Source organism: Dysidea avara, chromosome 4 (genome assembly GCF_963678975.1).
Source record: "Dysidea avara chromosome 4, odDysAvar1.4, whole genome shotgun sequence".
In the NCBI taxonomy this organism is placed as follows: Eukaryota; Metazoa; Porifera; class Demospongiae; order Dictyoceratida; family Dysideidae; genus Dysidea; species Dysidea avara.
Genome location: NC_089275.1, coordinates 16,180,367 through 16,192,311, shown reverse-complemented (window position 1 = coordinate 16,192,311; position 11,945 = coordinate 16,180,367). Strand labels below are relative to the sequence as shown.

Here is an 11,945-nt window from a genome sequence, read left to right as displayed (position 1 = left end):
ATATAGCAACCAGATTTGTGAAAAGGATCTTCCACACACACAACTTTAATAATCCATAACTTCAGCTAGGAAAAAGCTACTAACTTGACACTTGGTCAGATGTGAGTGCAAACATAACTTGATGAATGGGGAAATGTCAGGGTTGTATGTTTCTTGCATAGTCTTCCAAGTTCATAGAATTGGATGTGTGTGTGCAAGACACTTTTTCACAAATCCAATCACATTAATTTATACTGTAATTGTAATGTACTGTCACATGTTATTTAACATTAGGTACATAAATTCATGGTGTGTAGTTTATTGTATATATGCAATCCATTCTACATTGAAATAGGAATCATATTTGGAAGTCAATCATGAATGCATAAGTTAGAAGGCTCATTAATTTGTGAAATAGAGCCCATTCATCAGACTCTGTTGGTGTCAGATCCTGGGTTATTATATCTATATAGCTAGTTAATAAGAAAAATAGTACTGTTCAGATAAACTTGTGGCTGTCATTTTTAATAAGATGGTCAATCAATTGGCTATTGCTGATGATGGCTGTTCTCACACAAAAAGAGAAGTTGGCAGTTCATATTTATGTCAACCAGCCTTTAGCTTGCTACTGTACTTCATAAACTTAATAATCAACTCTGCTCAGCCTCCATATCAGCAGTCTGTCAATGCAGCAGTAGTGGCAATAGCACAGCCCTTTGTTCTACTGATGACGAATCCCTCCAGAGAATCAAACACCATTTTACTATAAGAGTGACAGAAGTGTCAAACACAGGTGAATGTACCAAAACAATCATCAGTGTATATAAACTAATACCTTCCTACAGTCTCCATTTGGAAAAAGGATCAGTCTGCACATATGAAATTATGGAACTCCAAGTCATGCTTGCTTAGCCTAGTTTCAGTCAGTAGCATGTTCAAATGCTTCCTGTAAAATTTGATTGTCATACTAAAGCCCTGATAAAGTATTTATAAAAGAGCTGGGTGATTCGTCATATATTTTTGTACATTGCAGGTGCTCACATGTAAACTTTTAATGATTATTCCTTCTCTTATAAAGATTTGGTTTAATTAGTATATCCTTAACAGTAGTTACGGTGTTACCAACTGTTACACTAAGGTCTCAGCTGACACTTCAACACTCAACAGCTGTAAAGTTTTCAATTTCTTTGTCCCTTATGATCAGACCAAGGCTCCGAATTAAGCAAGAAGGTAGAAACATTTGATCAACTGTGACTCTCTTCAGTAGCTGGTAGGACAAATTTACCACTGCACAAAGCATAAACTCAGCACATAAACATACAGCTTTGCCTAAATAATATAATATTGCAGCCATTTGTGTAAAAAAAGTTTCAAGTTTTACTATTTGCACATGAAATTTTGTTATCTTAAAATTTCCATTATAAACTCAGTCTGGCTCTTAACAAGTAGGGGTGCCTTCTAACTCTTTGTATGGTATGTACTTGTCTGCTACGTTCCCAAATAATCAAAATTAATTTTGAAGCTACCCAACCTGACTAACAATCTTTTTCACCGGCTCCATAAAACTGACACTTTAAAAACTGCACAGACGCACACCTTATATAGATTGTTTATTTAAAATCTATAGGAGTACATACTGTACTATATTATTATTATATTATTGTAGGTTTATAAAACTTTTTATCAGTCTATTATTACATGTATAGTATACCATGTGATTCATTCAGTGACCTTGCATGTACAGAGAAATTTAATGGAGGCTGTTGTTGCTTTTATTCATGCACTCTTACATATCTGATTGTTTACTTCAATCTTTTAACTGTACACAACTAGCTACACACAAACTATTTTATGAAACAGTAAATATGTGTATCAACTGAGGATAAGTTTGGTCTATTTGCCAGAACTTTCATCACAAATATGAAATGCCAACTGATGAAGCAATGGCTGACTAGCATCTCTCAAAGAGCAAGCATACTCTGCATCCTTAGTGGCAACCAGTCTTCGAATTGCATCATACTCTGCTGGGTTAGGCTTCACCTATTGAAGCATAATGAAGAATCGTAAAATAAAATGGATATGTGTACCAGACATGCACATGGTCAAAACTGTACCATGTACATATTGTAAACATGTACACAAAATACATGCATTTACATACAGTATAGTATGTACATACCAGGCCTAAGTCAATTCCATCAAACTCAGGACAGTGGTCTCTGTTGCCAGGGGAACCTGGTAAACCTGCTGGACCTGTTGGTCCTTGTATACCTGGTGGACCAGTACGCCCCCTGCGACCCTGATGACCAGGTAATCCTCTTCTGCCCTTCTGCCCATCACTACCAAGTTTTCCATGACTACCTTGTATTCCTTTAGGACCAGCTGCTCCAGGATATCCACGAAGTCCTTTCACTCCTTTGACACCTTTTTCTCCAGGAGGGCATTCAAATGTTGATGCTACATGAAATCAAGTTGCTGTACAAGCACAACTGCAATCATGCAGGCCTGTAAATTGTCTAACTATATCCTGTCACATGCTGTAGCTATATATGTACGTATGTATATCAATTCTGTAACTTGTATTACAAAGCCAATTAATTACAAGTGCATAGAGTAGCTGCTGTAAGTGGTGAAAATTGTAAGGCCATAGTGTTAGAGGGCAAAATTATGGGTCGTGAAAGTTTAAATTAACTTTAACATGCGCACATGCATTAAAAGGTGACCGATTTGTAGTTTCTCTCAGCCAAGTCACACATTAATTTTGTCAATGAGTATGGTAGTGTAGGACAAACACGTAAACAAATTAATCTTCACAAGTCTATTTGTAAGCAACACTACCTATATACTGAGCTATAAACACTTAATTTATTAATTGTCTCATAGTGTCCATATGTGGCACAATAGTATAATTATTTACCAAGCAAAAACTAAATTATAAATAATAAAATAGTGTGTGACCTTCAAAAGCCTTGGCGAGAAGAGAAGTGAAATTAAGGTGATGGCAGAGAAATGGCTGCAATGATGTTAATGTCAATCAATTTTTAGTAATTCACATACAGTATTTGTTTTTAAAAAATGATAGAGCACAAGTACTGTATGTGCTCCGTTTACTTAAGTATTTTGTACACTTACTGGTTTTAGTATTTTTTCCGGTGCGTCTACAAATTTGACCAGGAGGTCCTGGTGATCCAGTTAGTCCAGGTGAACCATCATCTCCTACTGGTCCATTCTTTCCAGCATTTCCTGCAAACATGAACTCTATTATAATTATTATATCCTTTAGAGGTCAATTTTGCATGTATAGGTTTTCTTAGGCCCTTATATGTTTATTCTAACACTAGCAAAGGTAGTAGTCTGACAACATGTCACCACAGAAGAACTCTAATTCTAAAGGGAGTAAAGGGACTTCTTCCACTTTAATTGTAGGGAGGGGGCTTAATCCCCTGCTTGTTACAATTGTGGTAGTCTGATAATAATATATAATGCAGTCATCAACTCTAATAGAGTACTCATAAATCATCCAAATGCATTTTCAAAATAAAATTCAAATTGTTACTAAATTCGTATTTTTTTAAAATCTGGAGGCATGCAAATTCCCCTTAGGCTTGCTTAGCCAGACCACTTTTTTCTTTTGTGTGTGGGTGGGGAAAAAAGTGGTCCAGTTACATGAGACTAAATTCCCCTATGCTTGGCAAACAGTACAGTGTTTTATTAACACTGTACAATGTTGTAGTGAGTGTCCAATGCATACCTTTTGGACCAGTCAATCCTTTGATACCTTTTATACCCTTTACTCCTTCAAGACCTTGTTGTCCTTCACCTCCATCATCACCAGGTGCACCAGTGTTACCAGTGTGCCCTTTGGGACCTTTTGGTCCTCTGCTACCTGGTACTCCCAGGGGACCTTTAAAAGTATATCACAGATGCAGCATTATTAAACACTGTAACAGTGTAACACACTACAGTATGTTGAACATACTGAATTACATTATTATGTCAGCTAACCTGGGACACAGTATTTGTGTGGAGCAGTATTTGGTGTTAGATCAGTTGCATTGATCACTGTCTCGTGTACTATGCCTCCAGATGGTAAAATGATGTGATAAATGTCCAAAAGAAGTTTAAACAGTTTACAGGCACAACCAGGTGGGCCAGGAGGTCCAGGGGGACCAGGATCTCCTGCTAAACCTTTTGATCCTGCTAATCCTTGTGGTCCATTTCTGCCAACACATCCTATCCACAGATAGATGAAAACATTATACACACAGTATGTATGTATGTATGTATTACAATGGCTACAAAACAAAGATGCACAATCTCATACATACCTTTATCCCCTTTGCTTCCTCTGATACCATTGTATCCTCTTTTTCCACGTTCACCAGTAGGACCTCTTACACCACGATCACCACGATCACCGTCAGATCCTTTATCTCCTGGAGGTCCATAAACCAAACCTGGAGCACTCCATTTCTTTCCTTTGATACCATTACGGTTCTACAATTGTTAGGAGTGATTATAATAATATTTTATGGTATGACACACTTACCTGTCCTTCTATGCACTGTTTCCCTTTTTCACCTTTTTGGGCCTGACTCCCCAGATACACCAGGTGGACCATTGATCCCTTTTTGACCCAGAGGCCCCGGATCTCCTTTATTTCCATGTTCTCCAGGCACACCAAGTTGACCTGGGGTTAACAGATAGTGTTATTATCATTGATATTATGAACAGTTGAGCTTTTAGTGACAATGTACCTTTTGGTCCAGGGTTGCCAGCTAATCCTCTGTCACCTTTATCACCTGGAGGGCCATTTGGTCCTGGGGATCCTGGTAGTCCATCATGTCCTTTTGGGCAAAAAAATGATGTGGTAGGGAGGTCATTATTGCTTGATGCTCTGTACTGCTTTCTATGTTCTTCAGATCTCAATTCCATAAACCTGATATGTATACATGTCACGTAGTTTGTATAAAATAATTAATACTCACATTTCATACTCCTCCAATTTAGTAAGAATGTTTTCCTGGCTATTAGCCCATGCAATTAGCGATGTTCCTCTCCTGATTTGAAATTGACTTTTATCAAAACGTTTATCTGTTAAATTATAACTGTTGTTGGTGTTTAGCTGGAAATCGTCTGGCAAATAATGCCTTATAATAATTTCATAGGGCTTATGTGGCTGAAGGTGACCTCTCCATGCATTAAAGTAGCTCACATGCACAAGCACACTAGAATTGATTATTGTGCGCATGTTTCTAATATCTTCTTCAGTAATCCCTGGGCAGTAAGATATTCCTGGGCAACCTGGATTACCACGAGGACCAGGTTCTCCTTGAAGGCCTCGCCTCCCAGGATTTCCAAGATTACCAGATCTTCCACGATCTCCAGGGGGACCTGTAAACAATGTATATTAATACCACATTTGTGCAACACTTTCTTGGTACTGTACAAGCTACCTTACCTGGTAGACCATTTTTTCCACGTGCACCTGGCAAACTTGGAAACCCTGGTTTACCCCTTTCCCCTACATCACCTGGTGCTCCATGGTCTCCTTTTGCTACAAAATGTAAGGACTAATAATGATAATGCATTAATATCACACATAATGCTTAAATTTCCTACCAGAGTAGTAAAACCTAACTAATATGTACTGTTTTCAATTCCCCATTGTTACTCAATTCACTGACCAGCTTTACAGTATGACATTGGTGGTTCCTGAGAGCATGAGCAAGGTTTACCAGGTGAACCAAGGAGGCCTACAGTATATCATTAAGAAATTAATATCATTTTCTTAAGTTCATAGTTCATCAAAAAAGTTAGTTCTTGACCTTTCCTTCCTTTGATTCCTTTTAGTCCATTATGTCCAGGAATCCCTTCAAGTCCTTTAGGACCTTGACTTCCTTTATCACCCTGACTTCCATCACTACCTCTGTCTCCTATTTCACCTTGTTGACCCAGTGGTCCTTTATCTCCATCTGGGCCAGTTGGTCCTACTCCACCAGGAAGTCCTGGATGTCCTGGTAGTCCAGCTATTCCACTAACTGCCATGACCTGTAAATGAATACTCAGACATGCACTGTATCCCAGGTAAAAAAAAAGAAACTTGCATCAAATTCTTGCATAAATCTTGCTAATTCTTGCACTATCATTTCTTTACAAGATTCTTGCCAATCTTGCAAGATTACATGTACTTTGCAAGATTCTTGTCAATCTAGCAAGATTACATGTACCTTGCAAGATCTTGCATGGGCTTGTTAAATCTTCCAAGTTTTGTTTTACCTGGGATGTATCTAAGCTCTATATCAAAATTGCAATCATGATGCTTAAGAGATAATCACTAGACAGTGTTCTTTGTAGTTTCAATGAATGTATGGTAAAAATTATAAATATACTGGTATTTACCTGAGATTTTGCCTCATTTGTCACCCCAGGATTTAAATATAATCCATTTTTGGTTTCCTCGCCTGCTATCTGGTTTTCAATTATGAAAAAATCAGCTCCTTGTTGGACAACTGATCCATCTGATTTAAAAGTTAGTGTTATATTACTGAGAGTTTCTGCACCATTACTTAATTTGTTTTCAGTGCTGGTGCCACAAACAATTATTGAAGTTGTCTTGTCTTCCATGCTGTGCTTATGCTCCATACAGTCAATGCAATGTTTAGTTGTTACTGGGCCATCTACAGTTTTTATGTGATCTATGTCTATCTCCATCTCTATCTCTGGTATAGAATGATATACATAAGTATACACAAAACCAAATTGGCGGCCTGGTAGAGAGTACGTACAGTACTGGTTGTTGGGATATATTCCACTGCGATTGTAACGTGGTGTTTGAATATTGTATGCTATGAATGGTGAGTCTTCTGTAGAGCCAGATGAGACAATGGTGTCATATGTTTCATTTTGTAGTTCACAGTTCTTTCCACTGTATAGTGTGGTGTAACAAACCCTGAAACTGAATATAAATATCTGAATTTATATATACACACAGTGTATAACAGTTATTCATGCATATGTAAATGTTTGAAGGCATACTGTACACAGCACATTGCAGACATCAATCCTGCTGAATTCTAGATCTGCTCTTAACACAGAGTTTTCAAAGCTAATTGGGACCTAAAATACATATGGAACTATCATCAATTTTTATATAGTGTAAATATATACATGCACTTAAACAAACTTTACAAAAATTTTATATTCATGAATTATGTACTTTGGCCCATGCTCTTCACTATACTCTGCTTCTGACTGAACCATATTATCATCTTTTTGGCAATCACCAACTGTTCCACCAGAATGAGGATATCCTGATCCACTAGTAACCGTCAGGAGTACTATCACCATCACAACTAGTGATGACATGCTACCAATCATTTTTGTTGAGATATCATCAGCTACATAATAAATGGATGCATAAATACATTCATTATACAACAGGATTAGTAGACATTTATGGAAACATATAGCTACCGTACAATACTGGCTGATCATGTAATACTGGTACTGTCATTCCTAACTACTATTAAATAGTGTAGCTCTGAGATTGAAGCCATTAAGTTTACAGGAAATGAATCCCAGTATTTGAAGTTGCATGTTTATAATTATCACAATGCCTTGTACATAGTAAAATACCCTGTGCTACATAATAGTATACCCAATAGTTTCCTGTTGTTGAATTATGTATTGCTTACTGTACATGTAGAAACCACCAATGTATAGTCACTTAAACTTGTTTTTATGAATGATATGCTAAATATTGATGTATGTACATATACCTAGTTCATAGCTGTGGATCCTTAATACACAATACACACATCAGCCAAAAGAGCAACTAACTTTGATTTATGTAATATACAGTTACAGTTGTATATGTAGCCATAAAGCCAGTGTTACAGTATTATATATTATTAAATGAATATACAGTACTTGAACTTGTGCTATGCAACAGCTTTAAGCTAGCGATGTTTCAAATTCCCACCTTATTCACAAAAAGGTACAGCATGATATCAAGTCATGCTAATTAAAAGGATATAAGATCAGTGGCATAGCAAAGGTGGGTACCGGTAGGACACAGGTACAACCAGTTCCAGTGCCCTACCAACTCAGGTACTCACCGTACGTAGCTAGCTATAGCTAAATTATGTGATACGAGGTGCAATATGCAGCCTCCTATACAGCTAGGTAACTAATAATAATTATTATGCAAACAAAACGCTAGTGTCCTACTAGAGATGACATATTTTAACTGCAAAATGCCACCAAACTGAATCCCAGCATGTAATTTTCAAATTTTTTCCTGGAGGAGTATGCCCCCAGACACCCTAGCTGCAGCATGCGCATTACATGCTGGTTGCTGCAATTTGTGTGCATACAATGGTGCCCAACCAATCCTTCTGGGCTAGCTATGCCACTGGTATTGACTGCCAGTAATTACCAGGATATATATAAAATTCTTCTGCATTAGACAATTGAAAAGATGTACTCACTGTCTCACACTTTTAGACATGTACATGTAGACTGCCAGTCCAACCAGATCCCAATTTTCCATGAAGCCATGTACTCACCTAGCCAAGGGATGATGAGTTGCCACTGTAACTTGCCACTTTCAAATTGGGCCAGGGGAATGAACCCCAAGAGAATGGATAGGCTCTGGGAAATTAACTTACAATTCCAAATCACAGGGACCTCATACTGACTGGTCTCCACCAATCTCGTTTAAAGGCTTATTGTAACTCACACAATTGTTAGTGGTTCTAAAAAGCAATGATTACATGCAACATATACTTAACTAAGAAGCTCTCACCATTTCAAACAAGTGAAACATCTTCTGTTGCATCCATGCATTTGTGCATATGTTTGTGTGTGTGTGTGAGTGTGTACATATGCGTGTGTGTGGCAGTGGTTGTGTGTACGTATGCATGTGTGTGGGAGTGGTGTGGGTGTATGTGTGAGAGTGTGTGCGTGCGTGCGTGGGTTTTACTCTTTTCACCACCTTTCATAACCCTTACGTAATATTAAGCTCAAAAGCATCCAGACTTCCTACTGTAGTTGTTGCTCTCTCTCTTCGACTTTAGGGCACGCATCTAGCAGTTGCCGCGAGTAGTCAACTTTAGGGGATGCGTCCAGTAGTTGCCGCGAGTAGTAGACTTTAGGGGAAGCGTCCAGTAGTTGCCACGAGTAGTAGACTTTAGGGAAAGCGTCTAGTAGTGTTAGCATTAGGGTTAGGGTTAGAGTTCAGTTTTGGTTTCTTCTTCACCTTTAGGGTTAGGTTCTTCTTACTATATACAGCTTATTTCATTAGTCACATTTATAAGATACAAAAGAAGGGAATCAAGGGAGCTAGCAGCAGTAGCATAATTGGTAGCACACTGGACCATCACACTGGGATCCTGGGTTCGATCCCCCTTCAAGACTGCACTTTTTTTTCGCCTTTTTGGTTTCTTCTTCACCTTTAGGGTTAGGTTCTTCTTACTATATACAGCTTATTTCATTAGTCACATTTATAAAATACAAAAGAAGGGAATCAAGGGAGCTAGCAGCGGTAGCATAATCGGTAGCACACTGGACCATCACACTGGAATCGTGGGTTCAATCCCCCTCAAGTCAATATTGCACTTTTTTTTTTGCCTTTTTGGTTCACCGTTTTTTGTCTAAGTTCTGTAGGGTTATGAAATAGGGTGAAAAGAGTGATACCCTGGTGGCATGGAATCGAGTGAACTTAGTAAATCCCGTGTGATTCTCTGATTGCGTACTTTAATTTATACTGTTAGCACAGTAGCCAGAAATTGTGACACCTAAAATATGTGACTGGATTTGCAAAAAGGGGTCTTCCACACACATCCAATTTACCTAACTTTGACAATTTGTAATGTCAGATTGGAAAAGGCTATTGACTTGAAATTTGGTCAAAAGTGAGCACCCACATGGGTTAATAACTGGAGGAAATTTCAAATTTACATGTTACTTGAATGCCAAGTTATGGTCTTTCACGTTCATGGATTTGGATGTGTGTGGAAGACCCCTTTTCGCAAATCTGGTCACATATATTTATGCGTCCTTAAGGTTACGGAATAGTTTAAAATGCGTGGGCGGAACAAATTACAAAACCTGCTTTAAACCAAGCAGGGATAAATAATTTCAACAACTATGTTGTGTTAGCAATACAACTAATTGTGCTTGTTTGTTTTTACTACAGTACAACGACTGTTCTTGGGTATGTGGTCCACAATAGAGCCGGTGTCACAGTGATATATGTTTCCCCGGGTAACGTGTTTCCCGCACACATATCCCTAGGGATCCGTGTTTCCCCGCACACATATCACTAGGGATCCGTGTTTCCCACCAAAAGCTGTCAGTGATATGTGTTTCCCGTAGCGATTTTTTTAATATTTCACCGCACACACATATCCCTAGGGATTCGTGTTTCCCCGCACATATATCACCAGGGATCCGTGTTTCCCACTAAGATATAGCCATCGTGCAGTAACTCCAAGGTCCTATGGCTAGTTGCAAACAGTACGCGATCCAACCATTCAGTAGATATATTGCTACATCTAGCTAATAGACACCCATGCATATTGCATGTATATAGCTATAGTTAGCTAACTTGCTATATAGCTACTATATAAGCTAATACAATAATTATACTAGCTAGCTATACTAATAATCAGAACTATAGTCATTTAAAATAAACTTTGTTGCACTTCTCTGGACCTGCTCAATAAGTGTGATGTCCTTGACAGGGGCGGATCTAGGATTTATAAAGGGGGAGCTAACTCAAGGTACTTATCTCTTGGGTAGAGGTGTGCAAAGCACACTTCCCAGCAAAAGCATACTGGAACTAGAGGGGCCTGGGGGCATGTCCATGATGCACAACACATGATGAGAGGGGTGCACCAAGTACATGATGCACCCCTCTCACAATTGCACAACACTGAATAGGTGCATGTTAGAATAATAATGTTGAAAGTGGAAAATTTTGAAATTTGAACAATACAGGATAGAATCTGAGAGCATTTTCAATGGAAATTGTGTACCTGAATTAAGTATTGTCATACATATTAACTACACAAGTGGATGAATGAAGCCCTTTAAACAGACCAATACACTTCATTGTATGTATAGGTGTAGGCAGATTTGGAAAAAATTCATAACAGAACCAACTACATGTTTCCAGTGAATGTTCTATTAGAGTAGTTAGCTGACTGCTCTATTAGAGTATCTCGATCTTGTACACCTCCAATACTGATCCAGGTCCTTGTCAGGGGCGGATCCAGAGTCTGGAAAGAGGGGGGGGGAACTTTGCTGAAAAAGTTGAAGAGCAAAAAAAAAAAAAAAAAAGGTCACAACAATAATAGCTAGTTATCCTTTACCAAATTTATTTTATTACTTGTGCTGTATAAAGCATTAATAAATAAATAAAAAATAAATATAAATGAATAAATTTCATTATAATTCTCCGCATATTGATCAAGTAAAGCCTAAATATGAAGGGGGGCTTCAGCCCCCAAAGCCCCCCTCCTCCCCCTCCCTGGATCCACCCCTGCTTGATATGGTTAGGTTTCCAAATCACTGAACCGTATATAACTTGCGATCTCACTAAGAAAATATACAAAGTTCTCTTGGCTGTCACTGTTTGATGTTTGCTAAAGCTGCGATGGAGCAGTCCTAGCATTCTGTAGGTCTTAGGGATTATGTTTTTGTAGTGTTGATCCCAAGATAGGTCTGATGATATTATAATTCCGAGATTTTTATGTGAACTATTTGTTAAAACCTTTGTGTCAGCTATTTTGTAATTAGTGATGACTTTTGCATTAATATAAGTGGACACTCTTTTTTGGATTAAAGGACATATTATATCTCGTACTCCACAAAGTTGCTGAGTCTAAATCATTTTGAAACAGTGAAATATCTCCAGGACTACAAACAGTATTATAAATCTTGGTGTCGTCAATGAATAG

The 11,945-nt window shown here is 38.1% G+C and overlaps 1 protein-coding gene across 6 annotated transcripts in view; it reads right to left on the bottom strand.

Moving 5' to 3' along the window:
* Positions 1-1,772: 1,772 nt before the first annotated feature.
* Positions 1,773-11,945, bottom strand: part of LOC136253289 (collagen alpha-1(XI) chain-like) — a 29,039-nt gene continuing 18,866 nt past the window's right edge. For 3 of the 6 annotated variants that reach the window (XM_066045933.1, XM_066045934.1, XM_066045931.1), the window contains 9 exons: positions 7,199-7,379; positions 6,382-6,937; positions 5,808-6,030; positions 5,667-5,735; positions 5,441-5,536; positions 4,968-5,373; positions 4,737-4,918; positions 4,529-4,669; positions 4,337-4,476 (listed from right to left, as the gene is read on the bottom strand). In XM_066045933.1, the coding sequence (XP_065902005.1) occupies positions 4,557-4,669; positions 4,737-4,918; positions 4,968-5,373; positions 5,441-5,536; positions 5,667-5,735; positions 5,808-6,030; positions 6,382-6,937; positions 7,199-7,379 (1,826 nt within the window). In that variant the 3' untranslated portion in view covers positions 4,337-4,476; positions 4,529-4,556. Of the gene's footprint in view, positions 2,020-2,158; positions 2,437-3,111; positions 3,223-3,730; positions 3,884-3,984; positions 4,213-4,307; positions 4,477-4,528; positions 4,670-4,736; positions 4,919-4,967; positions 5,374-5,440; positions 5,537-5,601; positions 5,736-5,807; positions 6,031-6,381; positions 6,938-7,198; positions 11,217-11,945 lie in introns of those variants that run through there. The other 3 variants (XM_066045930.1, XM_066045935.1, XR_010700050.1) reach the window with 3 other exon arrangements.